A 15,452-nucleotide genomic window follows, 5' to 3' on the forward strand; every position below is an offset into this window, starting at 1 on the left:
TTTAACTTTGTTTAACTACTAAGATCACCAACTTACACACTGAGATATTTGAACTTGGTAACAGCCTTGGGAAATAAAAACAGAGGTTTAAACATATACAGTAACTGTTAAGAACAACATACTAATTTAGTATGTTATGGAAGTATCTTCTGCATATCATCAAATTTTGGGAAAAAGTAAAACAAATTACTCATGAGGTGTTGTGATTTCAATCTATTAAGATGCAAAATTGAGTTTGTCACGGCAAGATACAGCATGTTGAAATGTAACTAGAATTTCCTCTTTGGACAAGTTTCAGCAGCAGAGTTAAAAGGTGCCAAAAAGACAGTGCTAATAAGCAAAACTATGCCCACAGTTTGCTTTAATACTAGAAAGATAGCTAAAAATATCTTTACATACTTGAAAAATCCCTACAAATAAGAGGCACCAATGACAGTCTGTTTCAGTTCTGAAGGAACTGACTAAAGGCAACAGGATTTATCCACCTACCTAATATTGCCAGGAAATACATAGGGCTGCTGCTTTAAAACCTTAACACATTCACAGTGAGTTGCCACATGCCTAAATTCACAACACTTACATCTAGAAAGATGACCACCTAGGTTACATTTAACTCCTTTACATGACATCATCTTTACCGTGGAGAATCTGATAAAAAGAAACAGGTTTTCAAATATTCAGTAAGCCAAACACCTGAGTTTGGGGTGCTCCTAAGTAATAAGCATCCAATTATATCTGTAGGTCCTCTAAATGAGTGACCACCATAGGTTACCCAGAGGACAGACATCCTTGAGAAAGGACAAAAACTAAAGTGTGTTTTTTTGCTTGTTTGTTTTAAAAATGGGACAGAGAAGACAAGCACTAAGAAAGACAGCTTGCTAACTGGGAATATTTTTAATACATCTAGGGAATAAGCTGCATGAAATATTTAATACAACTCCATTTGAATGCAATATTCAATTTATCTGCTAGGAAAAATTCTTGAAAGGAGTGCTATCAAGTAAAGCTGAATCAACTACCTTAATATGCTTAAAATTTGTCTAATTAAATGGAGCCACGAATGTTCTGGGCTTCAAACACCACCATTTAAAACACCATTTAAAAACCAACCACATATCTACAAACAATTCTACAAAATACTTTGCCCTATGGTAGCAAAATTCACAGCATTGGTCATATAATGAAAAATAAACATACAATAATTCTTTGAGATTTGCTGACATCATTACTGACATGATTCTAACCACAGACTAAAAAATAAGGAGGGAGGAAAAAACAAGTTGAAAAAACTATGATAAAGCAATGGAAAAAGAAAGATGCTTTTTGAAGATGGCTGGATTACTTCTAATGTAATTTAAGGTACTTTGAAAGTGTATACTGTGTACATAAAGCTATTTCCATATACCAAGAGAATAAAAAGACAGTGGCTGCTACATTTCTAGATTTGAATTTGCAAAAGGGAGTTCAAAATTAGGTAAATGTATGCAGTAAACTTAGGGCACAACACAACAGGCTTGAAGGTTACATAGTTTTAGTAACACCATCCTTAACATATTGTAGTGAGAAATACACTCCTAAGATCTGTGATATGAAATGGAGGAAATAAGGAAAAGGCAATTACTTAGGACTCCCTTAAAGCTCTGAGATGTTTTATTTTGACTTGAATACAGTTGTGTTACAAAAGTAATTTTCATGTTATTCAGGACAGGGGAAATATAGGCAGGATTGAAATTTTGACCCTGCAGAAACCCTTTAGAGCTTGAGGTGTGCTGTGTGAGGTCTCCAATTTTCACATCATTTTGATAACTTAAATGCCAAAAAGCAAAAAGGGGTTGAATGAAAGTATAAAAAGAGAAACACAACTTAAACAAAAAGTGGGTGGAAGTGCCTTACCAGTTTTGGGTGTCAAACTCAAATCTGTGTCTGAAGAAGAGGACTGTCGACTGTAGGACTTGGAAGGTGAAAAGGAATAGGTTTGGTTTTTCAGAGGGGTGGAGGGTCCTGATGAATATGTATTGGGATTGGGATCTTCATTGAAAGGAATCCTGCCAGAAGAAGGTGGAAACATATTCAGTAATCCTGTGCCAAAGGACCTGGCTGACAGCAGCATGATCCAAACACCAGGATGGGACTGGGGCAGGGCCAGCAGCTATTCCTTAGGTGCGAGGCTGGGAATGAGGCCAGAGGCAAAGAAATGCTGTTTTACCCTTTCAGCATCCTACAGAGAGATGCTCATCATCTACAATGAAACAATTAAGCCAAATGAAAGGCATGAGATGTGACAAAAAATTATATATATATATGCAAAATAAAAAAATTGAAACGTTTATGGCTCAAAAATCTGGTACACAATGCTTTGAGTTAGTTTAATAAAGAAAAAATGATTTCAAATTATAGCTGTGTTTATACATATTGATACACTTATGTATATACACATATGCATTTTTAAGGTAAAAAAAAAAAAAAAAGATATGTTTCCTTATCCTATAGCATCAGCAGCATGCCACAGCTAAAAACAGAGCAAAGAGGAGAATCTTTATGGGAACAACTCTATTGACAAACAGTTTATTTATGCACAGCTTGACTTACCTGCTTTCTAAAACCATCTCTTCCACAAATGGCACAGACCCTTCCTAGCACCATTTTTAAACCTACTGTATCTGAATTATGTTTGAAAGCAGTTATGAGCTCAAATCAATGTTTCCCAGTTACATCACCATATTTTTTTTAGTTAATTTCACAGGAAGCAAGAGCGTGTCAAAGCGAAGAGTGTGGCTTTGTGGAAGAGACTCCGAGGCATCTCCAAGAAACTATTGTGCATTTGCTTGAGCTGCAGCACCCTGGGTGCTTCTTCCCTGCTAACAGAAGGTGTGTCCACGAGGAAATGAGGGAAGAAAGACGGGTGGTACCTGCCTACACTGCCTGCCTGCCTGCCCTTTGGAACCACTGTGCCTGTGGGCTGCCTCTCCCCAGCTGTGGAGTGTGAGCAGTCTCGTACCAGTGTAGATGAGAGTGGGAACAGACACAGAGAAGTTCTGAGTAAGTCGTGAGCCAGTAGCAGTGTGAATTGGGCTGTTGTGGGTCGAGCGGCATCCATGGCTTGGCGGATGAACCAGCGGAGACCTGAGAGAGTTTGCAGCCAAGGTGGAAGAAAAGAAAACAATACATACAAACAGGTTGCAAAGTTACGTTATCAATGATTTCAGGGAAGTTTAGATAGAGGAGATCTCTTACTCTAAGCAGACTCTAAGAATTTCAATTCCTAGCATGCAAGAGTCCAGATGAAATAAAGGGAGGGAAAGGAAGAGTTTAAGCACTTGCTTGTGACTGCATCATTGATTTTTGGCAACAGACCATTAGCCAGTAGAGCCAAGAATAAGAAGAATCAAATTAGTTGGTTTTGCTGCCTTAGAGAAACATTTCCATTTTCTGAACTGAGACAATATCCATCACTGAGTTGAATGTGGATAATTTAGGAGGTGGAGTTTCCACATTTTGCTGCAGAGTGAAAGCCACTGGTTTATTTATGGGTGCTTTTAAAAGTTGATAATTACTAGGTCTACCTTTTTTGTTTTTAAACACCATGCTGTTGTTCTATGCTGCACTGTATCCAGAAGTTCTTTTAAAGGCAATTTTTTGAAATCAAGACAAGTCAAACAAGCTATGCCGTGAAATAGAAACCAGTCATTTTTAAAAGTCAGCTCATAATTTGCAAAACTTTGCAGTACAATTGATGCCTGCACAACAAAAATGCCTCATCTCTATTGCAGTGACACTACAGTTCAAGTTAATGAAAATGGCTACTTCAATTAATGCTAGAAATACAGGATATGTAATACACTTCTTGGTGCAGTATTTTCCTTCTTGGATTGCTCTACCAAACAGAAAATAACTAATTTATCCATGCAAAAAAGGAGCAACAGCTGAAAGAAGACTGCAAGTGTATTTCTATTAACTTGTATGCATATCAAAACATTGTATTCAAACTGTTTGGTGCTGCAGTATGTATGACAAAAATCACAAAATTCTAATTCTCACTGTAAAAAGATGCAAGTTCACTGTCTACCTGTTTTGCCATAGTCCTACTTGTTTCACAACAGTAAAAAGCAAAGCACACAATAAAAGATGAGACCTCTCTGGGGTCATTGTCTAAATCACTGACAGAATGATCAGAATTCAAAATTTATCTTCTCTTACATGCTTATAAACATTTAAACTTGAACCAAAGGTATATTTGTGAGAGGTCCTCACAAAAATATTCATTGCACAAACACAGCATCAAAGCAGAACTAATTACACTTAAACTGGTGGATCACAAGCCAAGGATATGTAGTACTTTTGCTACATAAATACAAAAAAAGTCACCTTAAGTAAGAGTTACCATTCTTCTACTGAAGAGTAGAGTTACTACTTCTACTGAAATAACAACTCATCCAACCTAAAACTTTTCAGAATTGTGGAATTTCAAACTTATTGCAGACAAATAAAACTACAAAAGAAAAACAAATTCTGGGGGAAAAAAAAGAAACCACACCAGTTATGAAAAACTGCATGAGTATGAAAGGAAGAGAAGTGAAACTTGTTTCCCTACAAGTTACTAATTCATACTTACTCCTTCATTTCTTTGGATGGGGAGTTACATGCAGGTAAAAATGCTGATGTGTTACTTAATTTATCCAACGTGCAGGCTGTTCCTATGGCTCTCACTACGAGTCCAGACTCTCCCTCCAAATCAAAACACTGCAAATAACCAACAACAGCATTTCCTCTCATTTCAAGCACCTTCAGGCCAATCTTCCTTTGCAATTCACCTACAAAATAAAAGGTAAAGAGCTCAGAGTTGCAGTGAACTTCTATTCTCTTTTGTGGTCTTTGACTCAGCTTTCGGAGCGCCAACCAAGTCAGCAGAACAGGTAATCAATCCAATCCTACATAGCTAGGCCAAGGAGCCCGTCACAACTTCTGTCTCCTACAACATTGTGTGATACCAGTCACTTACACAGCTTTTTGCTTTTTTCTCCAAATCCATTCTGACTGCCAAAGCGACACGTCATTTCAGAGGTTTTTCCCACTAGCTTTTATTTCCAGTAGGCTTTTTTTTTTCCTTTTTTCTACTTATTCAGAGAGAGAGAGGTCAAGATGTGCTGTGGAACTCATGTGAGTTTCTAAATACTTCCTATTTAATACTTCAATAATAATAATACATATATAATACTTCAAAACAATGTGACATCTTTAAAATGAACAAGCAGCTATAATTTCTTCATTTACCAATTTATTTAAGCATATTTCAACTTATTTCCCACTTTTTGCCCCTCTACTGCAAACCAAACACTAACACTTCTATTAACTGCACACAAGGACTGAAAGACTGTGACTATAAGAAACTGGTCTGTCATTAATACTTTTTTAGGAGGACATATTAAAAAATTAATGGTTCCGTGTAGCTGGTTTGCCTTGGTAATAACTAAGGTGGAAAATATCATCTCTCTTCCTACAAAAATTGAAGATTTCCAAAATCCTCTGTTAACTAACTGAAAAATCCTCTCTGTCACAAAGGATAGCCTAACAGTCCTAATGTCACTGCTGCTGAGAAATCAAGTGGAATGAAACGGTCAGAGAATCACAGAATTTCCTGAGTTGGAAGGGACCCACAAGGGCCATCTAAGTCCAACTCCTGGCTCTGGTTTCTACTGCTCTCTTGAAGTGTGATTCTAAAATTAACAGCACAGGTTACTCTTGTAAACTTCTTAACTGAAACCATGGCTGTACCAGTCTTGGAAAAACTCTAAGGTTGAGATGGAGTATGAAAGTTTCTTTTTAAGTTAACACACAATGACAAAGATCTGTGAAACAGCCTGGCTCACTCTCAGAAGTTACAGATTTCTTCAAGATTCTTTATGTGTGACCACCAATAAAATATATTGCAATAGCACACATTTTATTATATGAGATGAAACAGTATTCCTGTGAGTTTTTTTGGGTTTTTATCCTCTTATCTCTGCTATGAATAAGATCTAGCAGAATACTTTATCCACTGCACTGTTTATGCATGGCAAAAATTATGCAAATATGGATTCTGTAAACTAATATGGGGGCTATATTAACAAAAATATCCTCATGTTAGTTACGACAACAGTTTATTTCACTTTTTCCCTCAGAGCGTGCTGGCCTTCCCAATGAAGGTACATCTCCACAATCTTTTATGTTGCCCCACTTACTGAAGGTCTCAAGGACACCTTCCACTAGCCCAGGTAGCTCAGAGCCCCATCCAGCCTAGCCTTGAACTCTTCCAGGGATGGGGCAGCCACAGCTGCTCTGAGCAGCTGTGCCAGGGCCTCACCAGCCTCACAGGAAGAATTTAATCCCAATAACCCATGCTCTGTCAGTTTGAAGCTGTTCCCCTTGTCTTGTCCCTCTCATCTTTATTCTAGCTCCTTTCAGGCACTGGAATGCCTCCAAGGTTATCCCAAATTTTTCTTCTCTAGGCTGAATAATCCCGATGCTACAATTCTTTCCTCACAGAAGATGCTTGAGAAACAATGAACAAAGCCTGACTTCCAAGAGATGGGAAGAGTACCATAAGCACTAATGCACACTGTATCTGAAAAAGTGCATATTTGTTCACATACTTCAAAAAGTTCAATGAGGGTGAAGTTCATTACTTTAATTGTTTGAGTCAAAATTTTAGTGATACTCCTCATATGGGTTAAGAATATCTTGGGGAAAGTTTCACAGGTTTCTCTGACCTTGCTAAAAACAACTAAAAAATTAGGCAGCAGCATGGCCTCACCAAGAAGTGAAAATAAACCCCAAAAAAACAGTAACACTGCCCATTAGTTAGAAATAAGTAATCCTCAGAAACAGAAGAGACTGTGAACCGAAACAAATCAACACAATTAACACCAAAGCTCCTATCACTCCTGAGGCAGGCAGCTATTGGAATCCTGCCAGAGCACTGTCACAAGCGGCAGTGAGCCTTAGAGGCAGGTGGCTGGTACCTGACATGAGCGAGATGAGCCTCTGGCGAGCCTCGTTGGACGCCCTGGGCGTGCGGATCCTGTCGATCCACTGGTACTCGGGGTCCTCGTTCACCACCAGCTCCTCCACAAAGCCGTGAATAACGACTGCTCGGTAGCACTTGGGGATGGACGTAGCTGTTACAGACACACACTGAGATGTAAGAGACAGGCCCAGGAGCCAAGGATGGCCAGAAAAACCTAACATTACACGTCAACAGATTGCAGAAAGTTTTCTAGACAATTTTCTGTGAAAATGTGGACACACCCAGGAAGTTTTGCTCGTGAAATCATGAAACCCCGATAACTGTCCAGTGTACCAACTACAGCACGTACCACTATGAAACCTTTTCACTTTGGGCCTCTTTAAAAAGATATGGACCCAAAATAAAACCACATGCGTATGCACAGGCACTGAAATACAACTTCTGGACATTAAAAAATCCCATCAGTTATTTGCATTGTTTTGAAACATGAACAGCAAAAACGCGTTAAAAAGGAAAAGCAATTTATGTCAATGTTATCTCCACTAGGTTTATGCAATGAGCTGGTAAGAGAAGGGAGACAGAAGAGGCACAGAAAGGAAGGAAAAAGTTTATCTGGACAAAAAACTTTTTTCCTCTACTTACTGCAAAAAAATTTGACTCCACAGGATGACTGCCTAAATCTGTTTAAATCATTGAAGAGATCTACTTTCACCACCACATTGATCTCCCCACGTATACCTATCAATAAAAAAAACATGAAATACCAGAAGTTATAATAATATAACTGTATCAGTACAAAACTAGACCTATACATTATTTCCTGTTATTAGTATTTAATGCCAGAGGAGCAGGAAGCCATAGCCTTGCCTCTCAGGTCTGCTGCAGAGACACTGGCTCAGAGAAGTTTCTAGCTCTGCCAAGCCTGTGAGGCTGAAGCAATGAAAGCAAGGCTCCTCAAATGCCTATTTGCACCAAACAGAACTTTGTAAGAAATATGAGGCTGGGGAAAGAGAAGCCATCAGCCTCTTGATGCTGCAGTAACCTCTGCTGCAGCATGCTCTCTCTGCTCAATTTCCTCCCTGAAAAGATTTCAAAACTGCAGTAAAGCTCCTCTCTGAAGTTCAACCCCAGAAGAAAGATTTATGGTTCTTTTTAGAACCACAAAGTGGCACAGGAAGTGTTTACAAAATACTTTACTAACTGTGACAAGAAATATATAAAAAATTAAGGTATTATAGTCATTTTAGACAAAGGTTAATTTTCAACTATGATAATACCTTACTAGAAATGGAGTATTTTCTAACACAGAACCATTCTTTTTGACTTCTCTAATCTCCCATTCTGAGCTTTTTCTTCTTTTTCCCCACCCAGTAACAAAATTATTTCACATATTATAGGTTCTGACATATTGAGGACTAAACTTCTTGATGAGCCTGATCTCTCGTGTCTTCAGAGACCTTTATCACATCAGCATGTGACGCTGAAACAGCAGCACTGGATTTGTTGTTCAACTCAGACCTTACTGTAATAAAACCAGCTGTATTTCCCTTCCAAAATGCCAACAGAAAGAAGCCTTCAGTTATTATAACAGAAAATGTCTCAGGGTTATATATTTTCACAAACAATCATGTTGAGGTGAAAGGAAGAAAATGTAATACAAATTTATAAACATTTTATTTATTGTTTTTTAGGGATGCATCAATTAATGTTTGCCAGGCATCAAGGTAATTGGTATCTAGTGCTATGAGCATGAAAATATAAGAATTCCAATTTCATTTGCATAGAAAAAAGTTATGAAATACCAACATATCTGGAAAAATACAGAGAAATCTAACTCTTTCTAACCTACCAGCTGTACATATCCTGAAACAAGTGTTTGCATCTTTTAGCTCCAGAAGTAAATGTGTGATTGGAAAATGTGCATAGGATAAAAAGGTAATTAAAAAACCAATATTTTTGCAGTATTTCTTAATATTTCTGCTTGCTATAACTGGTTTAAATGCAAAAAATACTGTGCATCAGTTACAATGAGCATCTGCTGAACACCATTAATTATTTCCCAACAATGATTTATAATTAGCTTTGAACATCATTAGGTCATTTAATTCACCCTGAATAATGAACAAGGGGGAAAATGGCAGCCACAGAGATGTTCTGCACTAAGGTATTCAAGCAGCAAGTTAATTGCTCTAAACTGACATTGGCTCTCTGAGACAAAAGCTGTTGCATTAAAATCAAAAGCAAAAATATCATTACCTTTATTTTCTCATACTTTCAAGACATTCTGATGAAATCCACCTAGCACTGAGAGCACTTACTGCAGGGAAAAGGAATTTCATCCTGTTGAAGATATCTCACATCCTTGTCCCTTCATCTCAACTGGAGTTTATCCCAAATACCAGAAAGGCACACTTCAAGTAACCCCAGCAAAATTACATTTGTTTAGCAAAGAAATGGTAATTGGACAAATATGTCTGAGTCTTTTTTTTAATCTGAAATTTGAAGTAACTAGTGATGATTTTTTCCCACTTGTCACAAGTCCTATGGAAGGCGCTCTGCCAAGCACTGGCCTTTACTCCCCAGCCAGAAATTTTCTCATGTCAGAAAACAAGGGGAAAAAAGCCAGGAAAGTAGTTTTCCAACCCCAAAACTAAAGTTATTACAAATTTCTCAAGACATCTTACAAGATTATATGAAGCAGATTACATTCCAAATAAGCCTGTTTTAAATGAGCAAAGCTTACCATGAATGGTATCATAAATTGGAAACCATCCTGAAATAACTGTGGCTGCTTCACTATAGAGCAGAGGATCAATATCTATATACACTTTGCCAATGGCATCGTTGGCACTGTACGTGTCGTGATCAAGAACTGTGATCTGGAGAGGCTCATCTTGGAGCTCCTCATCATCCACCTGGAGAGCAAATATTAACAGAGAATCTGAGTACTTAAAAATGTGCAGGGAAACACTGCTGAAAAATGAAAGCTGAGAAGAGAGTGAGTGAAGAACAGCGACCTGACACAGATAAATCTGTAATGTCAGTTTCCTGGAGCTAAACAACATTCTAAAATTCTAAACAACAACTTTCACTCATTTTGGTTTTATCCTTCAGAGACTGGTGAGACCCTGGAAACAGAGCTATCACTGGGAGAAGAACAGAAAAGCACCATTACAGAGATTACTCATTTTAAAATTCCACAATATTTTAAGTCACACTTAAAATATTGTCTACCTATAGACTGTCCACCTATCTCCACAAAACATACTGATAGATAAATAAATAAATAAGTAAATAAATAAGAAATGAAAAGAAAGAAAATTTAAGATAAAATACCTCAGAGGACTATTATGCTCTGAAGTTTATGGTGTTCTCATCACTGGTCAGTGGCTTAAAAGCAGGTATTTTACACAGCCTGCAGTAAAAATTCAGTAATTCTACACGTGTAATTTCCTAAACAAATGCAATCTACAGATGACTATTTTCTTTTAGGACTAAGACAGCCATTCCACAAATTTTTGTGTTCAATGTCACAAACCAAGAATTAAGTTTGCTAACTGTAATGGGATGACTCATTTAAGTGTTTGCAGAATTGTGATATTGCCTTAGAGCACGGTAAATGAACCAGAACTACACATTCAAGTGTTACAATAATTTATTAATTCTAAACATAATCCTCATTCTTTTAAGTAGTAAAAAAATGAAAGAAACATGTAAACACTTGTTCAGGGCCTAATGTCAAAGGACATCAACAAATTTGATCCTGGAAAGCAACAAGCAATTACGGGAAAATGCTGAGTGCCCTCCTTATTACATAAGGAAACGAGAAGAGAAAGTGTCCAACAATTGTTGTCCAAGCTCTTTATTTTGTAATCTTCACAGAGGAATTTTCCATTTTCTCCTTAGCATTATCTTTGCAACCAAATGTAAGACTTCAAATACCAATTAATTTTCCTTGCTCAAAATTAAAAAAACCCACAAGAACACCTGTACTTTCATATATATGTATTCATTTATACATACTGATAACTGTACTGAAAAAGCCTAACCCCTGCTGCCTTTGCCCCACCTTCACTGCAGTACTCTCTTTTCTAACAGAACAACATTTAAGCTGGATCCAACCTGGCAAGCTTTTATCTTCACAAACACTCCTAAAAAGCCAAAGAGACGCCCTTAGCAAACAAGGTCTGACTGGAGCTGGGTTTGCTGAAAAGGCTTTGTGCATTTAAATACAAATACAATTCAGTGCTCAGAACTCATTCTCTACTAGAAATGCAATTATTTAATTAAGGGCAGCTAAACCAGAGTGTCTATACAGTTACAGGCAAACTCTTCAAAAATACTTACTTCAAATTTGAACCACTCAGAATTCCACTGAGGATTAAGTGATTTGGGATACACGTCTGTCTTAAATGTTGTATTTCCAAATTTCACCTAAAACCACAAACATTCAATTAGCAATTACAAATACTAATAAAAAAATTTTGAAACTCCTTTAATTGACATATGCAAATAATTTCAAATACATATTTCAACAAATAGTTTTCTTTTCACTGAGTGGCTTTTAAATTCAATTTACATATATCAGTATTCACATGTCAGTAACATTTCCAATCAATCTCTCTCTCATCCTGTCATACTACTAAAATTGTTTCTTTTCCTCCTCAATCATTTGAGAGGCAGAAATATCACTATTCAAAGTCACTTTACATACTCTCCTTTCCTTCTACAAGGAAAAATATTCTAAACGTTGATAGATTCTAAATGTTTATGACCTATTACTCTTCTCTCCAGGATTTCTCAATTAGCTTCACAGACAACTGATGAAATAAATATAAAAACAAATTGGATTTGAGATATACAGAGAGAAGACTACTAAAAATTGAATATTTTCCATACTTTTATTGCTTATTGCACCTTCAACCACATAATAACCCACTTCAGCAGTACCCATATGGTCTCCACAGGCATCTATTTCAGGCTAAGCCCATTTTGGGTTTTGTGGGGGCTTCTTGTTTGCTTTTTTAAAGTGAAACTGAATTTCTGTGATGCTCCATACATCAGGAAGCCATACAGCACCATGCAAGAGTCTTTATTTCACTGCAGCGTTCATTTCAAACCATTTACAAACCCTTGCAGTTGTCTGAATGCTGCCTCTCAAAAAAATAAACACTTCACCTCATACCAGGTATTTACAAATACTCAAAGTTACATTTTTAAATTTATTCAAGATTCTTCAGGAAAATAATGATTAGGCAGGTAGAAAAGAAATGCTGGAGTTAGAGGTGTGTCAATTTTGACAGCTTTTATCTTTTAAAAGGCTAAACGCAGTTTGGAAACTAAATTTAGGCCTGGATTTGAACACTGTATAGTAATTTTGCCCAAGACAGTGTTAAGTGACCACCTCGTACATTTCAATAACATAGTGATTATTTTGCACAGGTGCATATCCCAGCTCTGAAGAGATGTTGCTCTTGCTTAAGTACAATAAGGTGGCGTTAGCACTGGCTGTAAGGGAGCTACCAATTAAATACCAGCTCTGACTCCAGAGGCTGCCAGGATCCATCAGTCCTGAGCTCCACCCAGCCCATTTCAGTAATCTTGGGAGTAAATCAGCTCCCTGAGAGCCCCAGGCAGCTATAACTGAATTTCCCCAGCACTCCAGCTCCTTCATTGAAGCTGGCAGAGATAATACAACGCCACGCTGCTGTCCACTCTACAAAGTTAAAAGCACATTTATGGAAGAAACTGTAACAAAATATTCTGAGTTGGGACAAGGATCATTGTGCTCACGCTAGTGAAGTCCAAGTGTTGCATAACCTGAGCCAAGTAAGAGCTCTTAAGTCTCTTCTCATTTTCTCTTCCAGTTCAAAGTTTATATTGCAATATTTAACAAGGAAATTTAAGGTTAGTAAACAACTAGAACCTTAAAATCTACTTTGCATTTTTATTTAAGGAAAAACACTTTGTAAGGTTTTCCAGTAATCTCACACAGAAAAATGAAACAATAGTTTCAATCCCAATTTATTTTGAAATAAATCTCACCTGCTGTATTGCCTTCTCCACACACGGAAAGGGAAGTTACTTCACCCTGTTCCTAATTAACAATCCTAAAAGCAAGGCTCCCATCTGTGTATTTCTATACCCTTATCTGTGCTGAGACACCCGTGGAACTGCATGTCAACCCAGCTAAGCAAACTGATCTTCATTAAAACGTTTATTTTCCCTTTTTGCTGCGCTAGTCTTTTACTATATGAATTTCAAAAATCTACTTTGCTACACCAACAGTAGGGCTGGGAACAAGTAGCCCACAGAAGAGGACAGCTGTTTCTAACACAGAGTAAAAACAGTCCAAATGAAACTTGGTGAATTGTATTTTCTAGTCCTGTTTTCTCCGTCTCCTAGTAGCAAGCATCAGAGTTGTTGTAATTTTAAACTGGATTAACAGGCAGCCTACAAGAAAGCTTTTAAAAATTAAAACCTGATGGGTGAAACAGCTGACAAAACAGTGAAATGCTAAGTTTCACGTAATAAAATAACGTGCTATTTCTGCTCCACTGAAAAGCTGAAATACACCTTCACTTTACCACCAGCTTACTCTCCCATTAAGCAATGCCCTTAGAGTCTAACATCACCCAAATTTTTAAGCACCAAATTAAATCAGGACTTATATACCCCAAATTTATTTTATATTAATATTATCATATTTTCCAGAGTATACAGGTCTAGAAAGGCATTCTGTCTTCCTACCTTAATTCTAGTATCATGCCAACTTCAACCACTCATTTGTGGCACACCTCAGTCAGTATTTGTGGTACAAGACACGCATTTCCACAGCACATCATTTTTAAATAGCTCTGATTTTTCTTTCTCAGACTATGAGTCCCGAACCTATGGAATGCTTCTGAAATGTTCTAAGTCATTCGTATTGGAAAAAATGAATCAAAAAACATAAGGATGTTGTAACAGAAATCATAAAAAGGCTTGTATTGGAAGGGACCCTAAAGTCCATCTCATTCAAACCCCCTGCCATGGGCAGGGATGTCACCCATTGGATCACGTTGCTCAGAGCCCCATCCAACCTGGGCCTTAAATAATACCACTTATTTTGCACTTCAACTTATTTTACAATCCCTTCCTGAGAAAGACCCTACATATTGCCTGCAAACTACGTGACTGAAAAGAAGGTTGAAGCTAGACCCTCTGGGTGCAATAAAGTGATCTAAACACGCAAATAATATTAAGTATTTGTTGACTAAAAGCCCCCTTTGAAAATATTGTAGTATTTCAAACGTTTTAAAAGGAAAGATGAATATTGGCCTTATAAGTAAAGCCTGTACAACCACTCACATATTCGACAACACTACTGATTTAAAGATGATTTTATTATACCGCCATCCTCCTTGCAACACGTCTGTCTATCAGTGAATCAGTGAGGCTGGAAATGACCTCTGCGATCATCGAGCCTGTTACCGACCACGGCCACCCCAAGCACACCACGGCACCGAGTGTGAAACACCTCCGGGGACGGCGGCTGCACCGCCTCCGGGGCAGCCCGTTCCGATGTGCGAGCACCCTTTTCCCGAAGCGGCTCCCGCCGCTGTCCCAGCACGCCCGCCCCAGCGCAGCCCGGGCGCTCCCCGCTCGCCCCGCCGCCGCTTCCCAAGCGCCGGACGGGCCCGGCAGGTGCCTCCGCCGCGCGGGCCCGGCCCGCTCCCCCCGCCACACACCTCCACGAAAGCGTCGGTCAGGTCGCTGGCGCGGTCCATCACGGGCAAATGGCGCCCCGCCACGATCTTGACCTTCAGCCTTCCCGGCATCTTCTTCCTCCCGCGCCCCCCTCCTCCTCCTCCTCCCGCGGCTGCAGCGACAGCGCGACCGCGCCTGTGCCATGGAGCGGCGGGCGCGCCGCCTGCGCATGCGTGCGGTGCCGCGGCCGCGCCGCCCCGGCCGGCGGGAGCGGGAGCGGAGCCCCGGAGCCAGGAATTGTCGGGGCTGGAGGGGAACTCGGGAGACTGCCCAGTGCAAACCCCCTGCCAGGGCACGGTCACACAGAGCGGGTGGCACGGAAACGTGTTCTGGGGGTTTGGACTTCCTGCAGAGAGGGAGACTCCGCACCCTCCCCGGGCAGCGGTTCCAGGGCTCTGCCACCTTCAGTGTAAGGAAGTGCTTCCTCATGCTGAGATTGAACTCCTTGTGCTCCACTTCGTGACCATCGCTCCTTGTTCTGTCGCTGGGCACCACTGATAAGTCTGGCACCGTCCTCCTGGCACCCATTTGAGATATTTATATGCATTAATGGGATCCCCCCTCAGTCTTCTCCGGAAAAAACAGGCCCAGCTCCCGCAGTCCCTCCTCATGACAGAGATGCTCCAGAGCCCTCACCATTTCCGTGCCCCTGTCCAGCAGCTCTCCGTCCCTGCTGCTCTGTGGAGCCCAGGACTGC

General features: G+C 39.3%; 1 protein-coding gene across 28 annotated transcripts in view; it reads right to left on the minus strand.

The window, feature by feature from the left end:
- C2CD5 (C2 calcium dependent domain containing 5) overlaps nt 1-14,912 on the minus strand; it is a 56,374-nt gene extending 41,462 nt beyond the window's left edge. For 17 of the 28 annotated variants that reach the window (XM_068190500.1, XM_068190498.1, XM_068190496.1 and 14 more), the window contains exons 1-7: nt 14,737-14,912; nt 11,354-11,440; nt 9,750-9,921; nt 7,649-7,744; nt 7,002-7,157; nt 4,613-4,811; nt 1,894-2,045 (exon numbers count right to left, since the gene is read on the minus strand). In XM_068190500.1, the coding sequence (XP_068046601.1) occupies nt 1,894-2,045; nt 4,613-4,811; nt 7,002-7,157; nt 7,649-7,744; nt 9,750-9,921; nt 11,354-11,440; nt 14,737-14,826 (952 nt within the window). In that variant the 5' untranslated portion in view covers nt 14,827-14,912. Of the gene's footprint in view, nt 1-1,893; nt 2,046-2,998; nt 3,124-4,612; nt 4,812-7,001; nt 7,158-7,648; nt 7,745-9,749; nt 9,922-11,353; nt 11,441-14,736 lie in introns of those variants that run through there. The other 11 variants (XM_068190501.1, XM_068190497.1, XM_068190495.1 and 8 more) reach the window with 2 other exon arrangements.
- Between the last annotated feature and the right edge of the window lie 540 nt (nt 14,913-15,452).

The sequence above is a fragment of the Anomalospiza imberbis genome, chromosome 5 (assembly GCF_031753505.1).
Source record: "Anomalospiza imberbis isolate Cuckoo-Finch-1a 21T00152 chromosome 5, ASM3175350v1, whole genome shotgun sequence".
In the NCBI taxonomy this organism is placed as follows: domain Eukaryota; kingdom Metazoa; phylum Chordata; class Aves; order Passeriformes; family Viduidae; genus Anomalospiza; species Anomalospiza imberbis.